The 16,560-nt window shown below is 49.8% G+C and overlaps 1 protein-coding gene across 1 annotated transcript in view; it reads left to right on the top strand.

Annotated features, from left to right (window-relative positions):
* MYO15B (myosin XVB) overlaps positions 1-16,560 on the top strand; it is a 1,465,505-nt gene that overhangs the window by 1,242,925 nt on the left and 206,020 nt on the right. The window contains exon 54 of the mRNA XM_085614939.1: positions 16,351-16,475. Coding sequence (XP_085471065.1) covers positions 16,351-16,475 — 125 coding nt within the window. The remainder of the gene's footprint in view (positions 1-16,350; positions 16,476-16,560) is intronic.

Raw genomic sequence — 16,560 nt, 5'->3', positions numbered from 1 at the left:
ATCGGACAGGTGGGTTTTAGAGATAGTCCAGAGGGGCTACTCCCTCCCCTTCGAGACTACTCCTCCAGCCATGCCACCTCGGTACCACCGCATGTCGGGGGATCACTTGGTGCTTCTTCAGCAGGAAGTTGGGTCCCTCTTGTCCAAGGGGGCCATCGAGCTCGTTCTGACGCCAGAAGTAGGTCGTGGTTGTTATTCCCACTACTTTCTGGTGCCAAAGAATGACAAGGGCCTGCGTCCTATCTTGGACCACCGGAATGTCAATCGCTTTCTCCGCAAAGAGAAGTTCAAGATGCTCACTTTGGCTGAGGTCTTGTCTGCTCTCGATCCACAAGACTGGATGGTAGCGCTGGACTTGCAGGATGTTTACTTCCACATCCCAGTCCTTCGGGCCCACCGGCGTTACCTGCGGTTCACAGTAGGCCACGAGCACTTTCAGTTCACCGTGCTCCCGTTTGGTCTTACCAGCACCCCTCGGGTGTTCACGAAAGTGATGGCGGTGGTGGCAGCTCATCTGCGCAGATCAGGAGTTTGTCTTGCCCTATCTCGACGACTGGTTGTTAAAAGTGAACTCCCCCCAGACAGTCGCCTCCCACCTCCAGACTACGGCCGACCTCCTGCATTTGCTGGGGTTCTCCATCAACGTGCCGAAGTCGCACCCGGTTCCCTCTCAGAAGCTCCTCTTCATCAGAGCGGTTCTGGACACGGCACAGTTTCGGGTCTATCCTCCTGAACAGTGAGTCTGGGATATTCGGGCTCTGATTCCGATCTTTCAGCCCTTGTCCCGGGTTTTGGTCAGAGTGACCCTGAGGATGCTGGGCCTCATGGCCTCCTCCATCCTGATCGATCACGTCAGATGGCATATGCGGGCTCTGCAGTGGGACCTGAAGTTCCAGTGGACGCAGCATCTGGGGATCCTGTCCAACTACGTCCAGATCTCAGAGGGTACTGCACAGGACTTGCAGTGGTGGCTCACGAACCAGTGTTGGGTCGGCGGCAGATCCCTCTCCCTTCCCCAACCGGAGCACACAGTAGTGACGGACGCGTCTCTCCTGGGATGGGGCGGCCACATTGGAGAGGCGGAGATCAGAGGCATCTGGTCACTGGCGGTGTCCAAGCTCCATATCAATCTTTTGGAGCTCAGGGCGATCCTACTTGCGCTCAAAGCATTCCTTCCCTCTGTCAAGGGGAGAGTAGTGCAGGTGTTAACAGACAACACCACCGCCATGTGGTGCTGCAATAAGCAAGGTGGGGTGGGGTCGTGGACCCTCCGTCAAGAGGTTCTGCGCCTCTGGACATGGCTGGAACATCAGGGCGTTATCCTGGTGGTTAAGCACCTGGCAGGTTCTCTGAACGCCAGGGCAGACTAACTCAGCCGCAGGTGCATGATGTATCACGAATGGCGTCTTCACTTGGAGGTGGTGCAAGGTCTCTTTCAGCAGTGGAGAGAGCCTTGGTTAGATCTATTCGCCACCGAAGAGAACGCCCAATGTCATCAGTTCTGCGTGTTGGATTTTCCAAGGCGGTACAAAAGGGGGTGGTGATGGACGGAGCATCAGAACCAATCAAACACTCACACCCAGTCAACAGATCTGGGTTTGATCCATCACCGTTCTTTAGCCCACTCTGCCACCCCAGTTCAGACATGGCCATATGCAAATCAGTCTGACCCTGTGCCTCATGGGAACAGTCCAGCCCGAACTGCCAAGCCATGCCTTCCCTGGACCGGAAACAAGCTTCCTAGGACCGGTTTCTGGCATTTCAGCTGTCTTCAGCCAGGCTTGCTTGAATCCAGTGGCAAAGTGAGCAAGGGACTCACGTCTGAGCATACCCTGCCAACTTATGGCGAACAAAGCGGTACAAAAGGGGGTGGTGATGGACGGAGCATCAGAACCAATCAAACACTCACACCCAGTCAACAGATCTGGGTTTGATCCATCACCGTTCTTTAGCCCACTCTGCCACCCCAGTTCAGACATGGCCATATGCAAATCAGTCTGACCCTGTGCCTCATGGGAACAGTCCAGCCCGAACTGCCAAGCCATGCCTTCCCTGGACCGGAAACAAGCTTCCTAGGACCGGTTTCTGGCATTTCAGCCGTCTTCAGCCAGGCTTGCTTGAATCCAGTGGCAAAGTGAGCAAGGGACTCACGTCTGAGCATACCCTGCCAACTTATGGCGAACAAAGCGGTACAAAAGGGGGTGGTGATGGACGGAGCATCAGAACCAATCAAACACTCACACCCAGTCAACAGATCTGGGTTTGATCCATCACCGTTCTTTAGCCCACTCTGCCACCCCAGTTCAGACATGGCCATATGCAAATCTGTCTGACCCTGTGCCTCATGGGAACAGTCCAGCCCGAACTGCCAAGCCATGCCTTCCTAGGACCGGTTTCTGGCATTTCAGCCGTCTTCAGCCAGGCTTGCTTGAATCCAGTGGCAAAGTGAGCAAGGGACTCACGTCTGAGCATACCCTGCCAACTTATGGCGAACAAAGCGGTACAAAAGGGGGTGGTGATGGACGGTTGACTGGGGGTGAGTGCTTGCAATGTTCAACACTCCGTCCATCATTTCCTTTGGTTTTGCTTTGTTCGCCATAAGTTGGCAGGGTATGCTCAGACGTGAGTCCCTTGCTCACTTTGCCACTGGATTCAAGCAAGCCTGGCTGAAGACGGCTGAAATACCAGAAACCGGTCCTAGGAAGCTTGTTTCCGGTCCAGGAAAGACATGGCTTGGCAGTTCGGGCTGGACTGTTCCCATGAGGCACAGGGTCAGACTGATTTGCATATGGCCATGTCTGAACTGGGGTGGCAGAGTGGGCTAAAGAACGGTGATGGATTAAACCCAGATCAGTTGACTGGGGGTGAGTGCTTGCAATGTTCAACACTCCGTCCATCATTTCCTTTGGTTTTGCTTTGTTCGCCATAAGTTGGCAGGGTATGTATGCTCAGACGTGAGTCCCTTGCTCACTTTGCCACTGGATTCAAGCAAGCCTGGCTGAAGACGGCTGAAATACCAGAAACCGGTCCTAGGAAGCTTGTTTCCGGTCCAGGAAAGACATGGCTTGGCAGTTCGGGCTGGACTGTTCCCATGAGGCACAGGGTCAGACTGATTTGCATATGGCCATGTCTGAACTGGGGTGGCAGAGTGGGCTAAAGAACGGTGATGGATTAAACCCAGATCAGTTGACTGGGGGTGAGTGCTTGCAATGTTCAACACTCCGTCCATCATTTCCTTTGGTTTTGCTTTGTTCGCCATAAGTTGGCAGGGTATGCTCAGACGTGAGTCCCTTGCTCACTTTGCCACTGGATTCAAGCAAGCCTGGCTGAAGACGGCTGAAATACCAGAAACCGGTCCTAGGAAGCTTGTTTCCGGTCCAGGAAAGACATGGCTTGGCAGTTTGGGCTGGACTGTTCCCATGAGGCACAGGGTCAGACTGATTTGCATATGGCCATGTCTGAACTGGGGTGGCAGAGTGGGCTAAAGAACGGTGATGGATTAAACCCAGATCAGTTGACTGGGGGTGAGTGCTTGCAATGTTCAACACTCCGTCCATCATTTCCTTTGGTTTTGGATTTTCCAAGGCGGCACTCGCTCGGCGACGCTTTTCGTCGCGAGTGGAGTTGCGGTCTGTGGTACGCCTTTCCGCCTATACCCCTTCTGCCCAGAGTGCTGAAGATGATCAGGACTGGGCTCAAAGAGTATGGTATCCTGATCTACTCAGTATGAGCATTGATCCTCCGATCAGACTGCCTCTTCGGGAGGATCTTCTGTCGCAGCAGCAGGGGATGGTCCTCCACCCGAACCTGTCCAGCCTCCACCTCTTTGCGTGGAGATTGAGCGGCGGCAGTTGATTCCTTTCGACTAGCCTCCAGAAGTTTGTGATGTCATTCTGGCAGCCATGCGTCCCTCCACTATACTGGTATACGCCTGCAGGTGGAACAAGTTAGTGGCATTGTGCACAGCAAAGGCTTTCTGCCCCTCTTTCAGAAGTCCTTTTGTTACTTCTTTCTTTGGCCCAGCAGGGCACTGCTCTGGGCACTATCAAGGGCTACCTTTCTGCTATTTCGGCCTTTCTCAGGCTCCCTGATCGACCCTCTCTTTTCAAGTCCTCTGTTGTAAATAGATTTCTCAAAGGCATTACACACCTTTTTCCTCCTATTCCTTTCATGAATCTGGTTTTTACATGCTTGATGTGCGCTCCCTTTGAGCCCCTTCACAACTGTCCTCTTCATCTCTTGACCTTGAACACTGCCTTCCTGTTGGCCATCACCTCCACTAGGCGCGTGAGTGAGCTCCAGGATCTTCTTGTAAGCCTCCTTTTCTATCAGTGCATCCGGAAAAGGTTGTGCTCAGGCCCTGTCCTTCCTTTTTGCCAAAAGTTGGTACGGCTTTTCATATTGGGCAGACTATTACCTTGCCTACCTTCTTTCAGCATCCTTCCAGAGAGGAAGAGAGGCTCCACCGTCTGGACCCAAAACATGCGCTCTCATTTTATCTCAACTGCACACAACAGTTCTGGATGGATGACCAACTCTTTGTTGGCTACTTTGGCACCAAGAAAGGTCGGGCGGTACACAAGAGGATTATCTCCCGCTGGGTCGTCTTGTGTATCAAAGCCTGTTACTCTTTGGCTAAAAAAGAACCTCCGGTGGGACTGCATGCTCAATCCACTAGAGCTACTGCAGCCACTACTGCATTGGGACGTGGTGTCCCCCTGCAAGGCATCAGTCAGGCAGCCACATGGGCCTCGCTGCACACGTTTACTAAGCATTATTCCCTGGACCGCCAAGTCCGAAGAGACGGCTTCTTTGGCCGTTCTGTTCTCCGGGACTTCCTGGTGTGATCTTGGTTCGCAGACCCACCACCGGGGTTGGTATTGCTGGGGTATCTATTCTAAGGTAAGGAATCTATCACTACGTGTTTCTTTCAGATGACCAAGTTACTTACCTTCGGTAACGATGTATCTGTAAGAAACAGTAGTGATAGATTCCTTACCGCCCACCCATCCTCCCCATTCTGCAAACTGATTTCTAGGGTTAAGGTCATCCCTTTCTGGGACCTAGATTTAATGCACCAGTGGTCAGTATCTTGCATGGCTCTGCGTTCTTGGCGCAGAAAGTCGTGTACAGAACTGACGTACGCGCGTGTGGGCGGCGTCTAAGTAGCGCCCGCGACATCATCTCGGCGACCACAACGCCAACGACGGACGCGGAGCTGCACGACGCCACCTACCGACGCACAGGGGTACTGCTGACGAAAACTTTCTGGATCCAGTCTGACGCCTGGGAGTAATTCTAAGGTAAGGAATCTATCACTACTAATGTTTCTTACAGATATATCGTTACCGAAGGTAAGTAATTTGTTCATCTATTCGCCACCGAAGAGAACGCGCAATGTCAGCAATTCTGCATGTCGGAATTTCCAAGGCGACACTCGCTCAGTCCGACGCCTGGGAGTAATTCTAAGGTAAGGAATCTATCACTACTAATGTTTCTTACAGATATATCGTTACCGAAGGTAAGTAACTTGTTCATCTATTCGCCACCGAAGAGAACGCTCAATGTCAGCAGTTCTGCGCGTCGGAATTTCCAAGGCGACGCTCGTTCAGCGGCGCTTTTTGTCGAGAGTGGAGTTGCGATCTTCTATAAGCCTTTCCGCCTACACCAATTCTACCCAGAGCGCTGAAGAAGATTAAGCGCAACCGGGCCCAAGTCATTCTTGTGGCCGCGGACTGGGCTTGATGAGTATGGTATCTCGAGCTCTTACAAATGGCCATCGATCCTCCGATCAGACTGCTCCTTCGGGTGGATCTTCTGTCACAGCAGCAGGGGACGGTCCTCTACCCAAACCTGTCCAGCCTCCACCTTCTTGCCTGGAGATTGAGGGGTGACAGTCGGCAGCTTTCGACCTTCCTCCCGAAGTCTGTAACGGTATCTTGGCAGCCAGGCGTCCCTCCACCAAAACGGTATACCCTGTAGATGGAACAAATTTGTGGCATGGTGCGCAGCAAAGGCTATAGATCCCCTTTCTGCACCCCTTGCAGAGGTTCTCTTCTTGCTCTTTAAAAGGCAATATTTCAGCCATTTCGGCCTTTCTTCGGCCTTCTGATCAGCCTTCTCTTTTCAAGTCCCCTATTGTAAATCGCTTCCTTAAGGGCATTACTCACTTGTTTCCTCCAATTCCTTTCGTAATGCCCCAGTGGGACTTGAACCTGGTTCTGACCTACCTTATGTGCGCTCCTTTCGAGCCGCTGCGTAACTGTCCTATCCGACTTTTGACTCTTAAAACTGCCTTTTTGATTGCCATCACCTCCGCTCGCAGGGTGAGTGAGCTTAAGGCTCTTTCTTCCAAACCTCCTTTCCTGGCTGTTCATCCGGACAAAGTTGTCATTCGCGCTAGGCCTTTTTTCCTTCCCATAGTGGTTACCTCTTTCCACATAGGACGGACCATCACTCTGCCCACCTTCGTCCCACCCCCACACCCTTCCAAAGAGGAGAGGCTCCACCGTCTGGATCCAAAACGTGCGATTTCATTCTATCTGGATCCCACAAAACAATTCTGGGTGGATGACCAGCTCTTTGTTGGCTATGGATCGTTCTTTCCATCAAAATCTTCTATTCCTTAGCGAAAAAGGTACCTCCAGTGGTGTTGCGTGCCCTTTCCACCAGGGCGACGGCAGCTACTACTGCTTTGGGACGTGGAGTCCCCCTTGATGACATCTGCCAGGCAGCTACGTGGGCTTCATTGCACACGTTTACCATATACTACTGCCTGGGCAGCCAAGTCCGAAGAGACAGCTTCTTTGACCGTTCGGTTCTCCAGGACTTTCTGGTGTGATCTTGGTTCGCAGACCCACATCCAGGGTTGGTATTGCTGGGGTAACTATACTAAGGTGAGGAATCCATAACTGTCTCTTTCAGATGACCAAGTTACTTACCTTTGGTAACAATATATTTGTAAGAGACATAGATTAGTTATGCATTCCTCACCGCCCCACCCATCATCCCCGTTCTGTGAAATGACTTTAGGGTAAGGGACTTCCCTTCAGGACATTTGTTTTGTGCACCAGTGGTCAGTGTCTTACATGGCCCTGCGCTTCTGGCGTGGAATGTTGTGTAAAGAACTGACGTCAGTGCGCAGGGGCTGTGTCTAACTAGATACCACGACGTCATTCCGGCGACCACGGCGAACGCGGAGTCGACCGACGCCACCTACCGACGCGCAGGGGTACAGCTGAAGAAAAATTCTCCGGATACAGTCTGACGCCTGGAGGTAATTCTAAGCTGAGGAATACATAACTAATCTATGTCTCTTACAGATATATCGTTACTGAAGGTAACTTGTTCGTTTAGTATTCAGAGTAGGCAGTGATTAACAGACTGGGAAGAGGAGGTAGATTTAAAAGTTGATACTTATCATGAAGCTGTTTTAAAAGAGCTGGTACCTACTAGACTATCTTGCACTGCACTCTTTAGGAGGATTTTATTCATAAATTGCCCTCTTAAACCTGGCCTGTGACTAAATAAGTAGGTTTCACAAGGTGATAGATATTCTTCATGAGAGACTGAAGGATGCAACCCTAAATCTATCACTAAAGAAGGCAGTTAAGAACCTAATCTCCGGCATTTGGAGAAAAAAAGCCTTCAGCTTTAGCTATATCTAATACCATTATGATGTTTTATAGGTCTGTGACTTTTTATTTGTCAATCCACTCAAATGGGGACTCTGTTGTAGCTCATGTTTCAAATGCCAGAGGTAGGCCTTATTGTTATGATCTTTGTGGTGCAGCATACAGATATTTCAGGAGCTTTGATTATCATATGTATCTAGAGGACACCTAAATTCACATGAAAGTCTTCAGCGATCTGGCAATCTTCAAAAAGCCATTGAATAGCTCAATATTGTCCTAAACTGGATGCAGTTGAGCTGACTCTTAACTCGTCCAAGATCAGGATACTGCCTCTTGGTCCAGAGGTCCACTCAACTGGTCTCCTTCCATGGGTCCCTAACAACTCTTTCTATAAATGTCCACAATCTTAGTAGTGTTCACCACACTAAAAAGCTTTCTACCACAAACACGTCTATAAGTGCCAGTTTTGGGGGCAGGAGATTCACAAGATATGCAGGGGTTACTGGGCTTCAACTGTGGTGACTGAATTCATTTGCTACTGATATCCCATGGCCCATCCAACTACGGCTTTGCAAACAGGGTCAAGTATAGCCCCTTGTGTACTTAATTCTCAGAATAGCAAGTTCGACTAATCAGACATTTCAAGGAGGTAATGTGGGGGTGCGCTCAAGCTCAGAGCTCAACAATTACCGAATAGACCCAATAATGTGCATCTCCAGCCTAGTGCTTGTCTTTGTAAGACTGGAAGTGCCTTAATGACATAGCTGTACACGCTCCTAAAGTCATATGCTTGATTATTGTCTTTGGGCGCGATCTCCCATGGTCGCACTCCCTCACCGTTCTTTCTCGGGACTCTCCACAGGTATTGGGTCCTCATTGCTGTAAGGGCAATTGAAATTCGTATGAATTAGGCTCAGGTGCAGTCTCAATCACCCACAGTTCAGAAAATACACTCACTCGGTCTCACTCCTTCCTTCTCATAAGTCCTGCCAGCTGCCATCATGCATGCTCAGTGGCTTTCCTGCATGCTTGTGGAAAGCCACAGAGAACGAGCAGGTCTCTATTTTAGTCTGTCATGCCGGCCATGGACCATGTTGAATAGCGCTGCCCCCCAGCCATCTTCTCGTGGTTACTGTGCTGGGTCCTGTGATGTTAGTCGAGGGCATGGTCGCAGCAGCCACAATGGCCATGGTCTTGACTTCAACAAGTGCAGTCCTGAAGGGGTGCAGTCCTGATCGGACCATATATCAGTAGTGTGCAAGGAGGGGGTCCTCTGCTTTTGGCACTTGTACCCCACATCAGGGGAACTCAGTCCTGACTTGGCCTTCAGTAATCCAGAAGTTGCTGTTCCATTTGGGTCTACACCAATTTGTCAGATGCAGCATCGCCTGAGTCTTTAGCAGTTTTGCAGTTACCTGGCTAGAGCTTTCAGTATTCATACAATCACAGCCCGGACTGACACTTGATCGGGGTATTGTGATTCCATTCAGAAGCCAGGAGGAGTCTGGGGATGCCCACAGGCACCAGTGTCCTTCCAGATCACTTGTTCCTGTTGCACAGTCATCAGAGATGTGCTGAACCTCACTGTTTCCTGAACAGTCTCTTCTTCGGCAAGGCAGGCTTTTGCCCTCTCTCAGCAGGCAGCCAAGGTTGTAGGCACTGCATGGTAGGCACTCTAGTCGCCATAACATAAACATAAGATGTGTATTTGTATAGCGCACACTCACCCAAGGGTATCTTGGCTTTGAATAACAGATGTTTATTGTTACCCAACTTCAGCAGGACATCCAGTTTTCAGGTGATTTCCCACAGCTCTGGGAGACTGGCTACCAGACAGACACCAGCCCTGGATGCACAACACTCCTCTGGGTACTCTGTGTTGCACTACCTGCCTTGGTCCTAGAGATCTTCAAACTGGATCAGAGTGAGGTGATTTTGGTGCCACTTTTAAGCACATCTTCCAGACCGGGGATGTGGTTCACCTGTCTGAAACTGTAGAACTGGTTTGAGGTGGTTCTTCTTTCAAGTGTCTTTCCTGGGGCTGTTCTCCAGACACAGCCTTTGTTTAGAGTGAGGTTTTACAAAGCAGGTACCACTAGGGCTGTATCCACCCTGGAGCAGCCACAACAGAGGCACAAAGAGCAGTGAGGTTTCAGTACTTGACTGTCATTAGGTTACCTAAAGGAGAAATCAAGGAAAGACAAAAGAGTAGGCTTCACCTATCACAACAGGCTGCAGTACCACCAATCGCCTCTAACATCCAGTAAATGGCAGTACTCATGTAGTCTAATAAGCAGATTGTTGCTAATCAAAAGGCATCATAGAATATCTAAAGGAGCCCTGTCTCCAGTTCCCCCGCGTCATTGTCTGGATCTTCTCCCTTCAGCTGTAGGAATTAAGCAATACGCATCCACTGTGTGGTAAAACAGTCCTCAACCTCCATATTGTGCTAGGCTAGGCCAGGGGTATCCAAAATGGATCCCCCTGCCCTCCATAGTTTGCTGCAGTCATCGTTGGGGTCCAATTTTGCTGATGTCCTGGTGGTGTGCCCCGGGAGTGTGGGGACTGCCCCAGATGTCAGTCGGTCTCCCATGGCTGTGAGAGGGAGGTTACTGTGGTGTCAGAGGAGCCACTTTGTCACAGAGCACAAGTGAGAGTTCCCACAACAGAGCATGAGGGCAAGAGACTGGGCTCCCTGGGCTTATCACAGAGAAAGATGCCAAGAGTGAAGCCTGGAGGTGTTTTGGGCAGTGCCAACAACAAACCCCATTCCTCAGTTTTAGGTGCCAACCACGAGATGACTGTGAGATGATGACATCTGGAAAAATCCAGCATCCCTGTGTAGAGGCACAAGATCTGGGGGGACCGTAGCAAGCCCCGGAGGCTGAAGGTGACAGTATCCAGAAAAACTGATGGGCACCCAGTGGAGATACCAGTGACACCTGCGTGTCCTTTGGAGGCGGGGTGTGGCTCTCCCCTCCATCCCTGGTTGGAATTCTGGTTGGCTGCAAAGATCCTGACTGACTGCCAGTCTCAATTGGGAATAGTCCAGGGTGTAGCTTTGAACACACTGGACTCCTACGGGCTGAGAAAGAAGGCACTACTGCTACCCCTTAGAGACCCACATGGCTTGGCCAGGACCAGTGGGAGAGATTTGACCATCCCCCATTTTGGTGAAAAACTACATTCGACCCAACAAGGTTCACACAAAAGTTGCAAGGGAAGGGCGGCGGGGGAGGGGTTGAGACCAGATGAGGCCCCATCCCCGGGGGCACCCGCCTGGACCTGGACATGTCGGCTGGTGCACTCTTGCAAGCGACTGGCTCCCCTGACAAATTGGACTTGATCCTCAATGCCATGAATACATCTTGGGAAATCCTGGAGAATAAAATTGACAGATTATCCTTGGACTTCTGCATCGTCGGCGATAATCAACATGATCTGGCAGACAAAGTGAAGCGTAACGAGGAGGCTTTTGGAGAGGTTCACCCAACTGTCAAGGGCCTACAGGACAAACTAGCAAACCTGCTCTGACGAATGGAAACACTGGACCATTGAACGGAGGACGCAGAGGAGAGAAGCTGCTGCAATAACATCAGAGTGATGTAACTGTCTGAAAAGTGGAGAGAGCAGACATGGTCACCTTCCTGGAAGCCTCGCTGGTGAAGGAGATCGCCCCAAGGGACTATTGAAGAAATTAAACGCTTTGGAACTGGCGCATAGCGTACCAGAGCAGCCCTGCGCCCGGTGGTGGCACACTTGCTATTCTAAAGAGACAGAGACTTCATACTGAACAAGGCCTGATTAGCACGCCGCTTCAACATGGACAACGCATTGGTCACCATCTCCCTGGATAAAACCATGATGGTCCAACAATAGAGAGTAAAAAATAGCTGCGAGAGTGGGTCATAAGGTACTTGCTAGTCTTCTCAGCTAGACTCAAAAGTATAGTGGATGACCGCACTCTGTTCTTCAGTGACACAGTTGAAGACTGAGATTGGCTTGATAACTATGAAGCAGGGACTAATGGTGCTTTGCTCCCCAAGCGTCAGGGACAGAACCAGCGAGGAATAGCTCAAACATAGAGGCCTACCAGAAAACAGATAGAGCAGGGGAAGGTGGAGGCGCTTAATGTGGCGACATATTTCCATGCATGGTCGCAAGACGATTCCACAGAGCAACGCACTGATTCAGCATCTGAAAGCTTGGATTCTGACACCTTACGAAAAATCTTAACATTTGGCCCTCAGGTCATGCCCAGGCTAACAGACAACCTCTAAATACTGTGGGGAGCAGAATCTGTCTTCTGAGGCACTGATTAAGAGGAGGGGACCACTGCCTGGATGCATGATATGTGGTTAAGGGCACCTGTCGGCAGTATGACATTTACTGTAGCAGAGTGGACTAGCTCCTGGCCAGTGGATCATGCATTCATTTGCTCGAAGGGGACAGGAGGCAAAATAACCTCCTGAGTGGTTGTTGCAGCAGACACTTTCCATGGACACCCCCCTTATGTCGCTATTTCCTTACTGGTACGCACCCAGAGAATCTGTCTCCCCCCCCTTCACCACACTGCCCAAAGGCATCATCTGCGGCATCCTGCAAGGTTCATCTATCAGTCCCACCTTCTTCAACGTCTACGTGACGTTACTAGCAGACATTTTCAGAACTCTCAACATCAGTTTCTATGCTGATGACACCCCACTCTCAGCGGACCCCACCATGACGAAAACCAACTTCCACAACTGCATGAAGAACGTCGTAGCCTGGATGACAGACAACTGCCTGAAGCTCAACACCAACAAGATCAAATTGCTGATTTTCAGCAGCCACACCTCCCTTTGGCACGACTCCTGGTGGCCAGCAGAACTTGGACATACCCCCACTCCTAAAGACCAAGCACGTAACCTCGGCATCATCCTGGACAGCGAACTCTCCATGAAACAGCTTGACAGCATCAGCTCCTCAGCTTGCTTCCACACTCTCCGCATGCTCTACAGAATCTTCAAATGACTTCCCCTCGTCACCAGGAAAACAGTGACGCAGGCCCTCTTCACCAACCGTCTGGACTATGGCAACACACACTATGCAAGCACCACCACCGAACTCTTGAAGGTTCCAGATGATCCAGTACACAGCAGCCAGACTGATCCTTAACTTGCCCAAAAGAACCCACATAACCCAGCACCTGAGAGACCTCCACTGGCTTCCCATCCAGAAATGATGCCAATTCAAGCTTCTGACCAAAGCCTACAAAGCCCTCCACGGCCAAGGACCGGCATACATGAACCACCTTCTGAACTACCACCAACCATCCAGAAACCTCTGCTCACCTCGCCCTCTCACCGACAGCGCATCTGCCACTGCCGCACTGGAAGACGATCCTTCTCCCACCTCTCCACCAAACTCAGGAACACCCTGTCCCTCCACCTTCGAACATCACCCTTGTTGACAGATTACAGGAAGGGACTCAAGACCTGGCTCTAAGACTAAGAACCGAAGCCCAGCGCCTGGATCGCCCTCACATGTGATGCGCTGTGCTATACAAGTAGTGATTGATTGATATGACTCTGGAGGTTTGGTCTTCATCACTGAGTTATGTTTACTGTTTTTGACTAAGGGATATTACCTTTTCAACCAGGGGTGGGGGAGTTTGGGATAGTTGTTTTAGAAGTACCCAGTTTTGGCATGTAAATACTTTAACATACTGTCATGAAGATACCAGAGAAGTCGGGGTGTGGCGAGTTGGCTCATTGGTAGGGGGGATGCAGTGAAGGCTTGGGCACCTGGTGGGGGAGAGGAGAAGGACTTGGAGATTATGCCAGATATGACAGAGAGAGTGACGAAATACTCATTCCTCACCTGGAAAATTTGGAGGATGGGATCAGTCAGCAAACAATACAAAATATTGATATACCTGTCACTCAGTGGTATAGATGTAGCCGTACTCTAAGAGACACACCTAGTGGACGGGAGCTATGTTAATGACCGCTCTATGCTACAGGATTTTGGGGGCGTTTATATGGGTGCGACCTGTGTTGCCCTCAGAGGTTGGGAGGATGGACATTGGCACCGAAGGCCCCTACGTCATAACCTTAGGGAGGCCTAATTGGCTACAGTTAACGATTAGTAGCTCCCCAACTGTCTGACAGGCACAGTACTTTGGTTGGGCCATTAGGACCTCCATGATATATGGTGCTTGTGCAACATGGGTCGAAGGAAGTATTCATTTCACTCCCTCGTCTATGACTTACATGACCGCCTTGACAAATTAGTGTCCTCTTTAAGGGTCACAGCACTGGTCACACACACAGAGTATCTCTGACAAACGCTCTCAGACCATAACCCACTGATAATGTGAGTTCAATGGGGTAAGCTTATCTCGCTCATTCTCACTTGGCGGCTCCCGTCACATTTTTTGAATGAACCCACTTTCAGTGATGCCCTGGCAGACACGATTGTGGAATATTTCAGCACCAACACTCACACTGCATCTCACCATTGTTGAATGGGATGCTCGAAGTTACTGCCTCAGCCAATCAGTGAGCACCGTGAGAATGCTCTAGGAGGACTGGAAGATGACATCCAGCGATTAGAGAAGGGAGTCCCAGACCACCCTTGCATTCCGTACATGAAGAACAAAAAAGACACGCGACTGCGCTAGAAAGTCTCCATGTCCCAAACAAACATGAGTATCTGTCGTCTGCACATGTGGAAGGGGGCTGGGCTGGTAAGCTGCTCCCATGACTGACTTGTCCGGAGAACAGGGTGTGCCCCATCACACAGATAGCTGGACCGGAGGGGGGGGGAGATGTGTACTCCCAGGAGGCCGTCCATGATGTGTTTACACACAATTATGGACAGCTTAATGCGGCACTTGACCCCACACCAGAGGAGGGGCTTGAGGCTTTCCTTGCTAGGGCGGTGTTGTCGCAGCTGTCTGGGGCCGATCCAGTTGTGCTCGGAGGAGCTATCTCTGTACCTGAAATTTGGGAAGCTATCAAAGAGCTGGTGTGGGACAAGACCCCTGGTATGGATGGCCTACCTGTAGAACTTTACCTGGTGTACATGACCCTCCTAGCTCCAAAGCTATCTGAAATGTATGCAAAGACGTTGGAGTTAGGGTCTCTGCCAGACATGACAAGGGAGGCCGTTTATATCCCGATGCCTTCAGGAGATGCCACTGTACCAGTGGAGTGGGTAAGACCCTGCATTGCCTGATGAGGATTGGAGAACAGAGTCCTCTTAGCTGACAGCTGTCTGTGGTGCCTGGTTGAAGTGATGGATAATCGGTGCAGTAGTGCTTCTCCCTAAGGGAACAGGATTTACTGTAGTTAGCAGGAGTGTTCCTCCACTGTTTGAGGGTGGCAGGTAAACAATCCAGGCGAAACAACGTGGACTTTTAACCCCTCCAAGACTCACAAATAGAAAAGAGTTAGTGATGATTAAACCCATAAGTTCTTAGTGGTCTAAAGGAAATGCTGACAGCATTAGAGAACATCACACTGCGGCTCTGTAATGTGGAGAAGTGTGCCTCTGCAATGGAGGCAAGAATGAGAAAAATGTAGGGTAGAATGACTGGTCTGAATGCAGTGGTGGATGTCAACCTGAGTAAAGTGGAGACGCAAGCACAACTATCAGATCTGGAGATTCGACAACTGATAGAACGTGAGCAGTGTCATACATAGTTGGAGAGCAGAACTGTAATGCTGGCAACTGCAAAGAGGGTTGCTAAAATTCGGTGGTGGGGATAACTTCCACACCTACTAAACAGGATTTCATGGTTAGGATGAGACTTTTTTTTGCAGATTGCCCACGTTGTACTAATGGTGAGGAGGGAATGTAGCATCCATGCTCATAAAGGGATCTCTCGCCCAAACATCAATGGAGATTCTGTCATTGTGACTCTTGACGACATCGACAATGGTATTTTTAAAGGTGCGCCTCCTTAAAAGAAGCACTCAACATGAGTGCAGGTGTATCCTGATCCTATAAGACTTCAGTCATAAGACTCAAAGTAAGAAACAACACCTCCAAGCCATTTGGAGAGAGGTTAACCAATGGGGTGAGAATCCTTGGTTTGAGCCCTGCTGGGATTTTGGTACTAAATGTGGCTAGCACTTAGCTTGAGGCAGCTAGGTTGCACCTAAATAGTCTTATCTGCAGTCCATAAGAGACCTGGAAGTTATGTTTCCCCTAACTGTGGATGATTCTGATAGTTTTTCCTTTCTGCCTTAACTCGTTCTTACTGTTGTATATCATTGGGACATGTGACAGCTATGACAACTGTTGGATAACTGGTTTTGTGATTTAGAGTATTTCCTCACGCACTTGCCTACCTCCTTTCCCTTCTGTTCCTTTTTCATTCCCTTTCCTCCTCCCCATCACCTCCTTAAAGGGAATTTTTGCTACATTATTTTCATTCCATGCAAGTTGAATACTGAAAAGAAATTTGATTTCGTTTTCTTATGTTACCAACCTATTGTTTTGTGGCTCGAGGTAACAAGAACATGTATTTCTTCTTTTGATTGTGTTTTTCCGCGACCTGGTGTCTAATTCTGTTTTTAGCGCCAAATGATGTTTTCCATTTTTATTTTTAAATAAATAATCAAATGTGTTCAAACATTTTATGAATTTAACTAGAATACCATTGTGGTGAATTAGAATAACAAGTAGATAAGTAACTTTCCCTTATCTTCTGCCACTTTTATCACAGGTGCTCTGGGAGTATCAGAACCGCAAGCTATTCATGATGGATAGAACTGTACCCCTGGAGAAACAGACAGGCATCCTCGCTGCATTGCAGCACCTTGTCAAAGGACTTGCTGACCCGCCTTCCAAGTATGTCTGAAACTGCTCAGACCTCTTACCTTATTCATATGTGCTCTGAGGAAACACCCGAAGGGTGCACCAAGCCTTTAGCAGC

The sequence above is a fragment of the Triturus cristatus genome, chromosome 7 (assembly GCF_964204655.1).
Source record: "Triturus cristatus chromosome 7, aTriCri1.1, whole genome shotgun sequence".
Lineage (NCBI taxonomy): Eukaryota > Metazoa > Chordata > Amphibia > Caudata > Salamandridae > Triturus > Triturus cristatus.
The sequence above is the reverse complement of the archived record's forward strand: the minus strand, read 5'-3'. Positions and strand labels throughout refer to the sequence as shown.